Source organism: Tamandua tetradactyla, chromosome 8 (genome assembly GCF_023851605.1).
Source record: "Tamandua tetradactyla isolate mTamTet1 chromosome 8, mTamTet1.pri, whole genome shotgun sequence".
NCBI classification, from domain to species: Eukaryota; Metazoa; Chordata; class Mammalia; order Pilosa; family Myrmecophagidae; genus Tamandua; species Tamandua tetradactyla.
In genome coordinates this window covers 92,385,519-92,403,019 of record NC_135334.1, presented here as the reverse complement: position 1 = coordinate 92,403,019, position 17,501 = coordinate 92,385,519, and the positions used below count along the sequence as shown (strand labels likewise).

At 45.3% G+C, this 17,501-nt stretch overlaps 1 protein-coding gene across 5 annotated transcripts in view; it reads left to right on the top strand.

The window, feature by feature from the left end:
- Positions 1 to 7,140: 7,140 nt before the first annotated feature.
- PLEKHA7 (pleckstrin homology domain containing A7) overlaps positions 7,141 to 17,501 on the top strand; it is a 226,942-nt gene continuing 216,581 nt past the window's right edge. For 4 of the 5 annotated variants that reach the window (XM_077114128.1, XM_077114124.1, XM_077114125.1 and 1 more), the window contains exons 1-3: positions 7,141 to 7,246; positions 7,345 to 7,421; positions 7,511 to 7,568. In XM_077114128.1, the coding sequence (XP_076970243.1) occupies positions 7,161 to 7,246; positions 7,345 to 7,421; positions 7,511 to 7,568 (221 nt within the window). In that variant the 5' untranslated portion in view covers positions 7,141 to 7,160. Of the gene's footprint in view, positions 7,247 to 7,344; positions 7,422 to 7,510; positions 7,569 to 10,851; positions 12,553 to 17,501 lie in introns of those variants that run through there. The other variant, XM_077114127.1, reaches the window with a different exon arrangement.

The following is a 17,501-nucleotide window of genomic DNA, read 5'->3' as shown; positions in this document are numbered from 1 at the left end:
TTTAAAAAGATTGAAATCATACAAAACACTTTCTCAGATCATAAAGGAATGGAGTTGGAAATCAATAATAGGCAGAGTGCCATAAAATTCACAAATATGGGGAGGCTCAACAATACACAACAACCAGTGGGTCAAGGAAGAAATTACAAGAGAAATTAATAAATATTTTGAGGCAAATGAAAATGAAAACACAACATATCAAAACTTATGGGATGGGGCCATGGTGGCTCAGCAGGTAAGAATGCTTGCCTGCCAAGCCCGAGGACCTGGGTTCGATTCCCGGTACCTGCCCATGTAAAAAAAAAAAAAAAAAAAAATTATGGGATGCAGCAAAGGCAGTGCTAAGAGGGAAATTTATTGCTCTAAATGCCTATATCAAAAAAGAAGAAAGGGCAAAAATGGAGGAATTAACTGTCCACTTGGAAGAAGTAGAGAAAGAACAGGAAACTAATCCCAAAGCAAGCAAAAGGAAAGAAGTAATGAAGATTAGAGCAGAAATAAATGAAATTGAGAGAATGAAAACAATTGAGAAAATCACCAAAACCAGAAGTTGTTTCTATGAGAAAATCCATAAGATTGATGAACCCTTAGCAAGACTGACAAAAAGAAGAGAGAGGATGCAAATAAATAAGATCAGAAATGGAAGTGGAGACATAACCACTGACCCCACAGAAATAAAGGAAGTAATGACAGGATACTATGAACAACTTTATGCTAATAAATACAACAATGTAGATGAAATGGACAACTTTCTAGAAAGGCATGAACAACCAACTTTGACTTGAGAAGAAATAGACGATCTCGACAAACCAATCACAAGTAAAGACATTGAAGCAGTCATTAAGAAACTCCCCAAAAAGAAAAGTCCAGGACCAATGACTTCACATGTGAATTCTACCAAACATTCCAGAAAGAATTAGTACCAATCCTGCTCAAACTCTTCAAAAAAATTGAAGAGGAGGGAAAGCTACCTAACTCATCTATGAAGGCAACATCACCCTCATACCAGAGCCAGACAAAGATATTACAAAAAAAGAAAACTACAGACCAATCTCTCTAATGAACATAGATGCAAAAAACCTCAACAAAATTCTTGCAAATTGAATCCAGCAACACATTAAAAGAATTATACATCATGACCAAGTAGGATTCATCCCAGGTATGCAAGGATGGTTCAACATAAGAAAATCAATTAATGTAATACACCATATCAACAAATCAAAGCAGGAAAACTACATGATCATCTATGCAGAAAAGGCATCTGACAAAATTCAACATCCTTTCCTGTTGAAAACACTTCAAAGGATAGGAATAGAAGGGAACTTCCTCAACATGATAAAGGGAATATATGAAAAACCCACTGCTAACATCATCCTCAATGGGGAAAAACTGAAAACTTTCCCCCTAAAATCAGGAACAAGACAAGGATGTCCACTATCACTACTGTTATTCAACATTGTGTTGGAAGTTCTAGCCAGAGCAATTAGACAAGAAAAAGAAATACAAGGCATCAAAATTGGAAAGGAAGAAGTAAAACTCTCACTGTTTGCAGATGATATGTCAAAAACCCTGAAAAATCCTCAGCAAAACTACTAGAGGAATAAATGAGTGCAGCAAAGTGGCAGGTTACAAGATCAACACTCAAAAATCTGTAGTGTTTCTATACACTAGTAATGAATAATCTGAGGGGGAAATCAAGAAAAAAAATTCCATTTACAATTGCAACCAAATGAATAAAATATTTAGGAATAAATTTAACTAAAGAGACAAAAGACCTATGCAAAAAAATTGTTAAAAGAAATCACAGAAGACCTAAATAGATGGAAGGGCATACCCTGTTCATGGATTGGAAGACTAAATATAGCTAAGATGCCAATTCTACCTAAATTGACTTACAGATTCAACGCCAATACCAATTAAAATCCCAAAAACTTACTTTTCAGAAATAGAAAAACCAATAACCAAATTTATCTGGAAGGGCAGGGTGCCCCGAATTGCTAAAAGTATCCTGAGAATAAAAAATGAAGTCAGAGGTCTCATGCTACCTGACTTTAAGGCGTATTATGAAGCTACAGTGGTCAAAACAGCATGGTACTGGCATAAAGATAGATATACTTATCAATGGAATAGAATAGAGTGTTCAGATAGAGACCCTCTCATCTATGGACAATTGATCTTTGATAAGGCAGTCAAGCCAACTCACTTGGACAGAACAGTCTCTTCAATAAATGGTGCGTAGAGAACTGGATATCCATATGCAAAAGAATGAAAGAGGACACCCTATATAAAAGTTAACTCAAAATGGATCAAAGACCTAAACATTAGATCTAAGACCATAAAACTGTTAGCAAAAAATGTAGGGAAATATCTTATAAATCTTATAGTAGGAGGCAGTTTCCTATACCTTACACCTAAAGCAAAAGCATTAAATAAATAAATAAATAAATGGGAACTACTCAAAATTAAACACTTTTGTGCATCAAAGAACTTCGTCAAGAAAGTAAAAAGACAGCCTACACAATGGGAGACAATATTTGGAAATGACATATCAGATAAAGGTCTAATATTCAGAATTTATAAAGAGATTGTTCAACTGAACAACAAAAAGACAGTCAATCCAATTACAAAATGGGCAAAAGACTTGAACAGTCACTTCTCAGAAGAGGAAATACAAATGGCCAAAAGGCACATGAAAAGATGCTCAACTTCCTTGGCTATTAGAGAAATGCAAATCAAAACCACAATGAGATCATCTTACACCCACCAGAATGGCCATTATCAATAAAACAAAATGACAAGTGCTGGAGAGGATGTGGAGAAAGAAACACACTTATCCACTGTTGGTGGGAATGTCAAAGGGTACAAACGCTGTGGAAGGCAGTTTGGCGGTTCCTCAAAAAGCTCAATATAGAATTGCCATATGACCCAGCAATACCATTGCTAGGTATCTACTCAGAGGACATGAGGGCAAGGATACAAATGGACATTTGCACACCAATGTTTATAGCAGCACTATTTACAATTGCGAAGAGATGGAAATTGCCAAAATGTCCATCAACAGAGAAGTGGCTAAACAAACTGTGGTATACACATACAATGGAATATTATGCAGCCGTAAGACAGAATAAAGTTATGAAGTATGTAACAACATGGATGGACCTTAAGGACATTATGCTGAGTGAGATTAGCCAGAAACAAAAGAACAAATACTGTATGGTCTCACTGATATGAACTAACATAAGTGAATAAACTTGGAGAATTTCACTGGTAACAGAGACCATCAGGAGATAGAAATAGGGTAAGATATTGGGTACTTAGAGCTGAAGGGATACAGATTGTGCAACAGGACTGAATGTAAAAACTCAAACATATGGACAGCACAATACTACCTAACTGTAATACAATTATGTTGAGACACTGAATGAAGCTGCATGTGAGAATGACAGAGGGAGGAGGGCTGGGGGCACAAATGAAATCAGAAAGAAAGACGATAAAGACTGAGATGGTATAATTCAGGAATGCCTAGAGTGTATAATGATAGTGACTAAATGTACAAATTTAAAAAATGCTTTTGCATGAGGAAGAACAAAGGAATGTCATTACTGCAGGGTGCTGAAAATGGATGGTAATTAATATTTTTAAAATTTCAACTTATGTGTGAGACTAAAGCAAAAAATGTTTATTTGGTACAAAATTTATATTTTGACTAGTGCATTTCCTAATATAACTTATGTAGACAGCTTAACTGAACACCATAAGTACATGGAACCTTGAGTAGGACATGAGATTTTGTTGGTTTGTCCAGAGTGATGCCCCAATAAATCCCACAGTGATTTGAACAGTGAATTAAAAAGCATTTGCAAAGTTCCCTTTGGGGAATGGTGAGAAGTGGGGAAAATTCAACTTCCCCAAGTTGAATTCTTGATAGTCTCACAAGCAGTGTGAACAACCAAAGCTATAGGCTGAGCCCCCAATCTTGGGGTTTGTTCATATGAAACTTAACCCCACAAAGGATAGGCTAAGCCTACTTAAAATCAGGCCTAAGAGTCACTCCCAAGAGAACCTCTTTTGTTGGTCAGATGTGGCCTCTCCAGCCAACACAACAAGCAAACTCAGCACTCTCCCCTGTCTACGTGGGACATGACTCCCAGGGATGTGGACCTTCCTGACAACATAGGACAGAAATCCTAGAATGAGCTGAGACTCAGCATCAAGGGATTGAGAAAACCTCCTTGACCAAAAGGGGGAAGAGTGAAATGAGACAAAATAAAGTGTCAATGGCTGAGAGATTCCAAGAGGAATCTTCCGAGAGGTTATTCTGGAGGTTATTCTTACGCATTAAATAGGTATCACCTTGTTAGTCAAGATGTAAGGGAGAGGCTGGAGGGAACTGCCTGAAAATGTGGAGCTGTGTTCCAGTAGCCATGTTTCTTGAAGATGATTGTATAATGATGTAGCTTTCACAATATGACTGTGTGATTGTGAAAAAATTGTGTCTGATGCTCCTTTTATCTACCTTATCAACAGATGAGTAGAACATACGGAATAAAAATAAATAATAGGGGGAAAAATTTTAAAATAAATTTAGTTTGAAATGCTAGTGATCAATGAAAGGGAGGGGTAAGGGTCATGGTATATATGGATTTTTTTCTGTTTTCTTTTTATTTCTTTTTCTGAATAGAAGAATCACCAAGAAATAATCATGATGATGAATATGGAAGTATGTGATGATATTGTGAATTACTGTTCATATGTGTAGAATGTTAAGAAAGTTAAGAATGTTTGCGTTTGGTGTTTTTTGTTTTTAAAAAATTTAAAAAAAAAGAGAGAGAGAGAGTAGCTCATGAAGAGAGAAATAGATCAGAAGAGACATACATGCAGGCCTTTGGAAATGCAGAAGCCCCAGGAGACGCCAGGAGCTGAGAGAGCTGACAGAAGCTAGACAGGAACCAGAAGCAACACAGATGCAGACATTTAGAGTTGCTTGGAGTGCCAACAGAGAGAGCAGATGCTTAGTCATAGGTATTTGGAGATGCAGAGCCCAGCAGACGTCACCATGTGCCTTCCCATGTGATTCTAAGCAAGCCAAAAGGATCCACAGAAGCTGAGCGAGCTGTTTAATACCAGAAGCCATGAAAGGACACAGACACCAGTCATGTGCCTTCCATGTGACGGACTTCGATCTTCCTTCAGAGTAGAGGTATCTTTCTCTGGATGCCTTAGTTTGGACATTTTTATGGCCTTAGAACTGTAAACCTGTAACTTAATAAATCCCTTTATAAAAGCCATTCCATTTCTGGTATATTGCATTCTGGCAGTTTTAGCAAACTAAAATAATCGAGTATTTTTTCATTGATTTAAAGTCCACTTGTATTTCTTCTCTATGAACTATGTGCTCATGTCCTTTGCCTATTTATTGTATTTTTTAAAATTAATGTTTAACAATAAAAATATGACTTTCTTAATGTCATTTGCTCAAGAACCTCCTCAGAGGGAAGAGGTGCCTTCAGATAGGTGTTCAGGGTGCTACACAATCACACTCAGCTCCCTCTTCTGACTCATAACTGCACAATACCACTATCTGTTCCCAAGGAAGGGTCCCTTTGTGGTCTCAACATCCTGCACGTCTCCCACAAATGTGTTTGCTCTCCTATTCCTTCCCTGTGGGGGACTCTCTTCCAGGTTAAACCCGACCAGTCCTTCAGAACCAAGCTTAATTTCACCTCCTCCGGGAGCATTTCTGAATAACCAATTCCCACACTGCATACAGTCTCATTTTCACATGAGCCTGGAAGGCTGGGCCTGGCACTTGCCCAGAGCTAGCTAGCTTCCTGCTCTGTCCATGCTCAGAGTGTCCGAGTATCTGAGTGTCTGAGTGAGGAGTGTGTTTCATTCACTCATTTGACATTTACTGAATGCATATGTGAGCTAGATACTATTCCAGGCACTGGTCCAGACGCTGGAGACATGCCAGTATATGAGGCAGACAAGGTCTCTCCTGTCATCCCACTGACGTTTCAGTGTGGGTGGGGCTGGGGGACAACTAATGCACAGCAAACAAACATGACAATAAACAAACACGCAACCAAGGTCAATTAAGTGCAATAAGTCATGGAATAGACAGTGAAAGAAGGGGAAGAGTCTCCTTTGAACAGAGGGCTCAGGAGGTGGCTCCCTGGGGGATGATGTCAGAGCAGAGACCTGAACATAAGATCCAGCTGTGTAGAGCCCTACAGAGCCCTGACCAGAGGCCCCACCTGGCTGGTCCGCTCTTCAAAAGATGGTCGAGGGATAGTTCAGCCCCCAGCACCCCTTCTTTCTGTCACTTGGACAGGATTTGAAGGCAGAAGCCTGTGATCCGTGCAACTTCAGGTGCCGGGACTTTGCCCTCTGGCCTCATATCCCAGCTGCAAACTTAGAAACGCCCCTAGCCCACCTGAGCAGATCACGTGGCCGGAGTTATCCGTCTCCCAGGTGCGCGGATGCAGCCAGGCGTTACTAGAGCAGCTACTAGGTGCTAGGGTGTAAGTAAGCACTTCATACCACTGTTATCTCGTGTAATCGATGCAACAATTCCGTGTAGTCCTGATGATAAACTTCGTTTTACCGAGGAAGTAACTGAGTCACGGCAAATGGAAGTGACCGTTTAGGATTGTGAGGTTCACAAAGAAGCACAGTTCCTGGGGGAGAGAAATTCTGCCGTGGGATTCACGAGGTGTTTACTGGGGTACATGGGGTGCGCGACTGTTCCCAGAGTTTGTCAGGTCTAGCCGCGGGTCCTCAGGCTGTCGGCACTTCCATCAGCAACACACCTCCAATCCGGCCGGGGCCTCGGGGCAAAGGGGCGCGAGGCGGGCGCGCCCGGGCGGGCGGGGTGGGGGCGGGGAAGGCGCGGGGACAAAGGCCGCGGCCGCAGCGCTCTGGTCGTCCCGTGCGGCAGCGAACTCCTGGGGCCGGGCCGGAACTCCAGGCGCCCCGAAGCTTAACGCGCGCTCGCGCCGCGAGGAGCCCGCGAGGCGATGGAGCGCTCTGGGGAGCTGCAGGGGCCAGCGCAGGCCCAGCCCGCCTGCCCGCCGCCCCCTCCGCCCCCGCCGCCCCCTCCCCTGCCTCCTCCCCGCCCCGCGGCGGCGGCGGCGGCAGCGGCTCCGCGCTTGGGGAACATGGCGGCGGCGGCGGTCGGACGGGACACTTTACCTGAACACTGGTCCTACGGCGTATGCCGGGACGGCCGCGTCTTCTTTATCAAGTACGGCGCGGGGATGCGGGATGTGGGCAGGGCGGGCTGCTGAGCGTGCGGGCCCGCGGGCGGTGGCGGCGCTAACAGGTGCACCTCTCTCCCCACAGTGACCAGCTCCGCTGCACGACCTGGCTGCACCCGCGCACCGGGGAGCCCGTCAACTCGGGCCACATGATCCGCTCAGGTGGGCTACGGGCCGGCGGGGTGGGCGCTCTCGGGAGCCGCGCGTCGCGTCTACCCGAGTTTGACCCGAGTTTTCTCACGTTTCCGCAGACCTGCCCCGCGGCTGGGAGGAGGGCTTCACGGAGGAGGGCGCCAGCTACTTCATCGAGTGAGTGAGTGGGGGCGCGGCTGCGGCGCCGGGGTCTGGGGAGGCCTCACCGCGCCTCGCACCTGCGCGCCTGGGGGCGCGGGCCGTCCCTGCTGGGCGCCCCCTGCCCCTCCTTCTAGCCCCGCCTGGGCGCCGGGCGAGTTGGCGCGCACAGCGCGGCGGCCGCCCGCGTCGGGTGTTTTTGTGTGCCGGGGCTGTGTGGCGGGCTCCGGGAGAAGGCGGGCTGGAGTCCGCAGCTCCGGTGTGGGACCGGCGCGGTGGTCTGGGCGGGGGCAGGCGCTGCAAACTCTGCGTCCTGGACCACGCAATCCGGCGGGATTCGCGAGCTGAGTGTGAGGGGCCGGACACACCTCCCCGCCCGCGTCCGCGCGGAGAGGAGTGGGAGCCCGGACCGGGATGGAGCGGGGCGGGGTGGAGAGAGTAGAACAAGAAATTCGGCCCAGGATACCGAGCCTGAGAAGGCGACCAAGGGAATTTCGCTTGGAGAGGCCTTCTCCTTTGGCTCTGTCTTCTGGGACCGTCGAGAAGAGTCGGAACCGTTCCTCTTCCCCTCCCCCCACCTCTGGCGGGCCTGTGGGGATTGGGTAGGGGTGGGGAGGGCAACCGACCAACCAATAAAATTCCTCAAACCTCTCTTTTAGTCGGCGCTGAACCCGACACTTAACTCCCGCCTCGGCTAGTCAAGCAGTAGGTTTTCCGCAAAAACCTTGGAGCGTTTCCGCACCGGGCAGGTTAGCACCGCAGATATGGGTGTGTAGAAATCAGATCGAGGAACATTAAGTTCACGCGCCGTCCACATTCTAACGCCACTAGTGCTTTTACTTCTCGCTCCAGGGCATGCGCCTGAGCTACAGCTTTTCTTACTTTGTCAGCTCCTTTGTGAGCTCCGTAAGGGCAGAAACTGCTTTTGATCCTTTGCCCCAGTGCCTGGCATGGAGTAGGCACTCGGTAAATGTTTGTTCATTGAAGGAATAAACCAGCCAAAGGTCTTGTCGGTGGGCTGACTGGAACTGGGAGTACTTTCCGGGAGTAAGTCAGAATTCCCTTTTCACCAACTTGAAAACATTGTTAGTGAGTAGGGGGACAGCACAGTTGAAGCTGAAATGGTCCCAGAAAATCTCGGAGCTTCCCTCCAGGGTTTGGACTCCAGTGGGAACCCCCACACTTGTTAGTTGGTTGAAACACTGATGGATGAGAGGACTTAGGGCCTGGCTGTGGTCCTGTCCTCCTGCCTAGCTGGGTTGTGAAGGGGAGATGGGGAAGTTCGCTGAGGGTGTCAGAACCTCTCTGTTAAAATGGGCTCATAAGTGGGTCAACTGTTATTTATTAAACTCCCCCTATGAACCAGCATCATAGCTCTAGGTGTTGGGGCCACAGAAGTGAACCAAACAGACCAGGTCCAAGTGCTCATGGAGCTTGCAATCTTGTAGTTAGTAAATAAATAGATAGTGTTAACTGCCATGCAGAAAATTTAAATAAGGTATGTGATAGCAAGTGACTTCTAGCTTAGTGGAATTGGATGACAGTGATGCTGAGGTGGAAAAGCATTCCAGGAAAGGGGAACAGCCAGTGCAAGTGCCTAAGGCACAAAGAGCCTCATGTCCAAGGATCAGAAAGGCCAGTGTGGCTGGAATACAGCAAACAGGGAAAGAATGGTATGAGAAGAGGTCAGAGATAGGAGAGAAATAATGATGTAAGTCTCTGTGATCCAGGGTAAGGAGATTTTGGTATTCTAAACCCAGCAAGAAATCACTGGAGGGTTTTAAGTAGAGGAGTGATATGATTAGATTTGCAATTTTAAAAAGATCACTCTACCTTCTGTGAAGAGACTGAACTGTTGGTAGGCAACTGCAGGGAAGCAGGGGAGCAGTGGAGACAGTTACTATAGCTCAGGTAAGAGGTGATGGTGGCTTGACTGAGGATGATGGCACTGGACATGGAGAGAAGTGGCCAGGTTCAGCTTGCATTTAGGAAGTAAAATCTATAGATCTTCCTACTGTATGGGATATAGTCTCTAAGGAAAAGAGAAGAGTAAGATGACTCCTAGATTTGGGAGAGGAGCAGGTGTGAGGTGGTGGAGAATCATGAGCACTTATTTTTCCCTGTTACCTTTAAGATGTGTATATACCAGGTAGATATATGTATCTGAACCGTGGCAAAACGAGGACTGAGTGGGTATTTTAGATGATATTCAAGGTCAGGGGGGATTGGAGGAAATCACCTAGGAAGGGAGTGTAGACAGAAAAGAGAAGACACCTTAAGCCTTGGGACATGGCAGCATCTGGAAGTTAGGAAAAGAGGCAAATCCAGCAAAGGAGACTGAGAAGGTAGGAAGGTAGGAGAGAACTCAGGAGAATGAGCAGACAGAAGCTTCAAGGGCAAAGCCCGAATGGAGTAGGTGAAAGAGAACATATGAAGAGGGGAAAAGGAGTCAGTATGTATAGGCCAATCTTTCAAGTAGTTTTATGGGGAAGTAGAGTTGGGGTATTATCTAGCATCTGGAAAGTGATCTGGGTTTAAGGGAGATTTTGTGTGTGTCCTTTTTTTTTTTTAAGTGGGAGGTCCTATAGCATGTTTTTGTTATGATGGAAATGATCCACTGGAGAGGAAGAAAGTGATGATGCAGAAAAGAGGTGAGATATTGCTGGACTAGAGATCCCGAGGAGGCAAGAATGGGATCCAGAGTATAAATCTCTACTGGTCTCAGACAAGTGCAGGGCACTTTTGATGGGAGGAAAGGCTGCAAGCTCTGGCGCCAGTGCAAGGAGGCCCCTAGATGTGGTGGATGTTCCTGTAGAATAGTTTCTGTCTTTTCCATGAAGCATTAGGCAAGGGCCCTGAGCTGGGCTATTGAGGGGGTGTGCAGACTTCAAGCCACTGTGGCAGCCTCACGCCCTTCTTCTCTTGCTGACTGTTCTATGATAACTCTGTTTGTAAAGTCCCTGGTGATTAATAAGCCCTACCCCCCAGGGCCTCGCTGCAACCTCCCAGGCCTAGGGGAAAGCAGTGTGTGAGGGCATCCTCTACCATTAAAGGCAGACTGTGTGCGGAGGAAGGGATCCTGGTGGTAGCTGATTTTATTTTCTGCCTTCTTCCTTGGCAATTTCTTGAGAGACTAATTAATTGTTCTCCTTTTCCTGACATTAAAAATGTTTTGCGTCAGTTTGCTTTCTCAGATTTGCTGTGAGCATTTTTGAATGTCTGAGATTGATTTTCTTTTCCTCTTTTTTTTTTTTTTTTTGTGGCCTCCTCTACTATGGCTCCATAAATTAGGGGGACAAAGAATTGCCATGACTAATTTTTTTTCTCCAGTTGAATTTTGGACAGAAACGCTGTATGACGTTTTCAGGATGCATTAGTTGCTCCTGGTATTTAGTAGATACTGTAATACTCTCCAGAGTCCATTTCTTGAAGCAGAAAATCTTGAGCTAAGGCAGTTGGATTTTAGTTTTGGTTTCTGTACTTTGGGTTCAATTTTGGATTAATGAGGGACAAAACATATACGGAATCTGCACCTTTTTCTCCCAATTCTAGACTAGGTGGTGCTGACATTCGCTTTAAAAAGACTTTTTGTTCACTGAGACTTCTCTACTTTCCAATGAGCCCCTCAGCCAGCTAGCAAGATATAATAATAATTGTAATAATAGTGTCATTAATGGCAATAAGAATAGTAGTAGCAATTACATAATAGCCTAATTGTCTTTGTTTGTGGGGGCTGATATGACAAATACCATGCACTGGTGGGCTTAAACAACAGGAGTTTATTGGCTCACAGTTTTGGAAGGCAGAAGTCTGAACTCAGGGTGTCCATCAGGCGGTGATTTCTCCAGAGCCTGCAGTGTTCTGGTGGCGGCGCCCCGCAATCACGTGGTGATCTCCCTGGCCGGCTTCTCTCATTTCTGGCTTCTTTTGATTTGTGGATTTTACTTCTGCATCCAATTTCCTTTGCTTATAAGGCTTCTGCCATATGAGTTAAGGTCCGCCTTGATTGGCCTCAGCCGTATAAGCAGGGGAGTGGGTGACTGAGAACCTGTCTGGAGAGTCTGGGTGTCAGGACTGGCACGAGCCAAGGGTCCAAGTCCCCTTAAGGTGGGTCATTCTTCTGAAGATAATGCCAGGTGTGTAGGGGGTGTGCTTGTGGTTCAGCAAATCCATTCTCTAGTCTGAAATTAAAGGGAGAAAGGAGGAATTGGAGAGTGAGGCTGAACTGTGTGTGTCAGAATGTCCAAGTAGGGCTTCTGGATTCCTAACTGGCCTTAGGAACCAACCAAAAGGCCCTTCAGGAAAGCCAGTGAGTACTGGATGGCCCAGGAAGCTGCCCTTTTGAGGTTTAATTACACTGTCACTCAAGGCCGTCCTACGGGATCTGTTTTATCTGCCACGTTTCCCTCCCCAGACAAATGTCAAACGTCATGTTAGTGACATTTGTCTTATAGCGTCTCAGCCTCTTAGTTCCTTTATTTGTCATCTTTCTGACCAAGGTGTTGCTGGGAACAACAGTCCCACAAACTTTATTTCGAACCAGAAAGCAACCATCCCACAAAGTATTTTTGGAAAACTAGCAGCTTACATATATTTAAAACATTCTGAGAGCTCTTGTTGTTGAAGGTTAAGAAAAGGTTAACTTTCCCAGCATGGCAAGTTTTGGCATAACCCTACACTTTACATTTCATTTCCTGGTTGTTTTATCAAGGGTGAAAGCTGGCTGGTTCGTTGATTTAAATATTAGGTTCTATGAGAAAGGAACGAGAGTTGGTGTTATGTAGAAAGCTGAAGGAAGGATTAAGAGATATAATTTGTACTGTGGTCTTAAAACCATCTCAGAAAAGGTCTGGGAAAACCTTTTTAAGAAAAACGGTTGCAAGTTGCTTCACAGACATTTTCCTCACAGGAGAAGCATGTGTTAGAGAAAGGACAGATGCTGGCTGGTGGAGGAGAGGCATGAACTCCGGTTTGTGGTGCTGTGTGCCTGAAGAGGCTGCATGTAAGTTTCTTGGACATTCATGGCATCTTTCCATTCTTTTTTTGTTATCCATGGGAGTAAGTTTTAGGTTCCCTAAATCGAGGACTTTGGAGAAGGAAGACTGTTGAGATATGGAATATTTGGTGATTTAATGGGGTGCCTGCTCCAGTTTTCTGTCTCTTCAGCAGAGAACATGGGTGTGAATCTTTTTTCTTAGCATAAGATAGCAGCATCTCAGTAAACTGGCATGGTGTCTTAAGTAAATACTGGCAGAGGGGAAAACTGGAGGAATGTGGTTTCATTTGCTTGCTGTTTTTAAGTGGCTGTCAAAACATTTACTTTTTGTTTTTCTGAATGAGAAGTTTTTTGTGTTAATGTCTTACTGTTTGTAGAGTGCTTCATAAACATTATCTGGCTTGAGCCTCACAATTATCATAACTTTTTATGTAGAATTTGGGCTTAGTTGCAAGCTGCCAGAATGCGATATACCAGAAATGGAATGGCTTTTAAAAGGGGGAATTTATTAAGTTGCAAGTTTACAGTTCTAAGGCCGTGAAAATGTCCCAATTAAAGGAAGTCTATAAAAATGTCCAAATTAAGGCAGCAACAAGAGGTACCTTCATTCAAGAAAGGTTGACGAAGTTCAGGGTATTTCTCTGAGCTGAAAAGACACATGGTGAACATGGAGATGTCTACTAGCTTTTTCTCCAGGCTTCTTGCTTCATGAAGCTCTCCCAGGGGGCATTTTCCTTCTTCATCGACAAAGGTGTCTGGCTGCGTGGGCTCTCGTGGTTCCTGTGGCTCTGTCGCCATCTCCTAAATGTTTCCTCTTTTAAAGGGTTCCAGTAAATTAACCAAGACCCACCTGGAATGGGTGGAGTCACAGCTCTCTCTAATCAAAGGTTAGTATCCACAATTGGGTGTGTCACATCTCCGTGGAGACAATCTACTCAAGTTTCCAACCTACAGTATTGACTAGGCATTAAAAGAAACAGCTGCCTCCACAAGATGGAACAGGATTAAAACATGGCTTTTCTAGGGCACATAATCCTTTCAAACCAGCACAGAGAGTTAAAGAGACTTCCTTACAGTCACATGCTCTGTTAGTTCAGCCTTTTTAGTGTTCAAGCAAGATACATGAAGATGTTCCCTCAGACTTTTCAACCAAAGCTCTAATGACAGAAGGGAGTGAAGGCCAACTCACCCAGGAGAGACGGGATGGCAGAAAATGTCACCAGAATTCTTGTGGACTTTACTCTCAATTTAATTCATTTAAAAATCTCCTCCCCTAGCTTCTGTTAAGATCAATACTTTAAAAAGATGTAGCCTCTTTTGTGTATGAATTTGTTTTTCTCTAAAGAGTAGCATGTACACTGAGGTTACTACTTCCCTGTTAAGTCTCAGGTGACAGGGAAGTATGGAGAGAGTCTAGTGGCCTTCCTGCTTCTCTGAGCCCTATATGTCCAAAGTGGAATATATAATAGACCTTGAGGAAAACAATATCTGTAGCTTTTGTGACCACAGATCATCTTTCCTTGGGCTTAGTTGTGCCAGGTCACCTCACTCTGGCTTCCAGCCTGCTCATGGTTTCCTGGTTGCTGGCCAGGACAGCAAACTTGGGTTTTCTTGAAGCCCAAAGCAAAGCCATTCCGCTTCATCATGCAGAAAATGGTTAGAGATCGTGTGTGTGGGTGGTAGCGTGTGTAAAGAGGCAGTGGCTAAACTCATGGGCACTAATCGGACTACATAGGTGCCAATTTTGACTCCACCACCTGCATCCCCTTAACCTTGCAAGTTACCTCTCTCTTTAAGCCTCACTTCCTCCCCAGTGAAATGAGGATAGATGTGAGGATTGTGTGAGTTAATTGATGGAAAGGGTTTAGCACAGTACCTGGCATATAGTTAATGCCCCCAAAAGGTGAGTTCGTATTCAGTGCATCCACATAGCTGTGGGGGGAGGGTGGGGGGAGGTTCAGGGGGACAGGACGGCAGAGACAGAAGTCAGAGTCCTAAACACATTTGGCTGCCACTGCAGAAACCGTTGCCCTTGAACTGGAGCTGTCTAGGTCAAGAACGTACAGACTGTGGGGCTCAATTTAGAAATTGCTTTGACCCAATAAAAATTGTATAACCACTATAGTTATTAAAAGAATAGCTTTATTATTGGGAAATACACACTAACGTATTTGGGAGTAAAAGCCCATGATGGATTCAATTTTCTCTTAAATGGTTCCAGAAGAAATTGTGTGTGTGTGTGTGCCTGTGTGTGTGTGTCAGGGGATAGGGCATGGATGATAGAGCACATGGGGCAAAAGGTCAACAGTAGTTGAATCTGGAGGAAGGATATATGGGTGTCGTTTATACTCTTCTTATTTTTGCAACTTTTCTGTAAGTCTGAAATTATTCTTGAATAAAGAGTTAATTAAAACAACATCATATAACCTTGTTCATCAAGAGGTCTGGTGCTGTCCCAAGGCTACGGGTAAGCTTTTCCAGGCTGTCGGGGTTGAGGATGGAGAGCCCCGGGTAATAAGGTATGAAAACTGCTCCTGGGGTGCCTGCTGCACCTCTTTCCTGGGCATTTCGAGGATTTTACAGATGTCCATTCCTTAATCTGGGCAGCCACGTGGTTATCAGCTCTGACCACTGAAGGACAAACTTACTATGTGCTAGGTCACAGGGGTCAGTGATACTTCATAGTTGAAAAATACATACATTCTTTTAGAGGCAGATCTTTTTATTGTCCTCATTTTAAAGATAAGACAGTTAAAGCTGGGGAGGGGTATTAAAAGATTTGCCTAAGGCCAGAGCATCAGAGGGTAGATGGAACTTAAACTAGACTCTTCTTGGCTCCCAAGTCCTTGGTATTTCTACTAGCAAGGACTTGGACTCCCTTTACCCCTCCATCTCTTCTGAATGCTCCACAGAGATTTTCCAAACCGGTCACCTACACAGTCCCCGATGACCCCCAGAGGCAGAGCCTCTCTTGGGCCACGCTCAGAAAATCCCCCACAGGGTAGAAGAGTGAGGGGTGGGGTGGATGATCCCCAGGTGGGATGGTGGGTGGGTCTCTCGTGCTCTTGGGAATTGGGTCTCCTCCAGCTGGAGCGCCACCCCCTCCCCGCACCACAGATGTCAGCTGACCACAGCTTAGGGGCTGATGAGCCTCTTAAGCCTGCTTAGAGCCAGAATGTCTCTTTCAGGTTCTGCCAGAAGAGCATTTCCAACGTCACAGCAAATGTTCTCAGGGTTTTTCAGGGCTTTTCCTGCCAAGACAGAGCCCTCACCCTTTCGTGGTCTGACAGCTTAGAATTAGCCTAAGTCTCTTCCAAGGGCTGCTGGCTACCTCCTGTGCCTCCCTGGAACACACTCTGCATCGCAGCTGGGGTGGGCAGTATGTTTGGGGGATGAAGTCCCATCCCAGCCCTGCACCCAGGCCCCTGGCAGAAGAGCCTTCTGTGTTCTCTTCCCTAGGGTGAAGAGGGGGACATCCCCTTCCCAGGAGGAGTAGAGCCAAAGCAAAGGTTTAGGTTAATGCACTAACATATCCTCCCTGCTTGCAAACTCGGTCGACCATACTTGTCTACAGTTGGAACCAATGGACAACCTTGGGAAATGGTGACTGCCTTATTGGAGGAGCAGTTTAAGCAGTGGCAGAATGGCTTTCAGATAGGGATTTATCCGTTAACCAGATTCTAATTTAAGCATCTACTTCTATATGTCAGTCTCCACACTGGATGCTGTGGAGAGAAACAGAGCTCACCGTCCCTGCCCTCCAGCAGTTCCCAGTCCAAGGGAAGGAGGAGAGGGACACATGGACAGTTTCAGTATGGGTGACTAAGGTGGGAAGTCCTGTGTGGAGCAGCCCTAGCGTTAGGAGAGCTTTTGAGGGTGAGTGTGAGAAAGGCCAGGCATTTGTGGAGCAGAGCAGTGGGCAGCCCAAGGTGGGAGAGGCCAGAGGGAACTGGAAGAACTGCAAGGAGCTGGGGGGCAAAGATGAGGGTCAGAGTGTGCATGTGTCTGTGTGTGCATGGATGTGCTTTGGAGAGGGTGTGACTTAAAAGTCTGCATCTGAAGAGGCTGGTGCTGAGTCGAGGAGTAGGGCCTGGCTCTGAATAAAATCTTTCACCAATATCTTGGTTCAGCAGAGGGATGTTATCAGAGATACCACCCTAGGGGTTCTCCCAACTTTGTGTCTCGGGGTGGCATGGCTTGGTGATTATAAACATGGATTCTCGAGCTTGATGCCAGGTTGGATAGTTCACTTCCACCTCTCTGTGTCTCAGTTTCTACATCTGTAAAATGGGGCAATGACAATATCTACCTCCTTAGTACAGTGTCTGGCAAATTGTACCTGTTCCATAAGAATGAATGATTATCACTGCTACTATACAGGATGCCCCTTCCTAAGGTGAAATGTGTCACATGCTGCAGAGGAGTTGTGGTTTGTTCTCTTTGGGAAAATCTCCTAAGATCGGGATAGCCAGAGGGAGAATTGTGCTTTCTTATTGAAACTTATCTTGAAAAGGAAGCTGGACACTAAATGGTTGGTGCTAAATATGAAAGAAATGGTTTCTCATCCTCAGAGCCCCATGAGGCTGTGTCCAACCAGAGGAAAAATGAATAGGTTTCTTGTGTATATAATCCAATACATTTTCCAAATGTGCTGTTTTATTTTTCACTCACCATCTATTCCCCATCCCCACTCCCAAAGGAGAGGGTTGCCAGGTGTTAGCATTAGAGGTTACACTGTCTGGCAAAGCATATAACTTTTTTTGGAGGCAAAAGCCCTGGATCTATCTCAGCGTGCCTTATGAGGTGCAGTGAGGTACGTATGGACCAGAGCAGTGATTTAGGATGCTGCATCAGAGCCTTAGGAGGTGGGACTGCATCATTTCTTATAAGCTTCCAGGTAGTTCTTCTGGATACTCAAAATAAAAACATCTCTGGGCTTCGGCTTCCCTATCTGT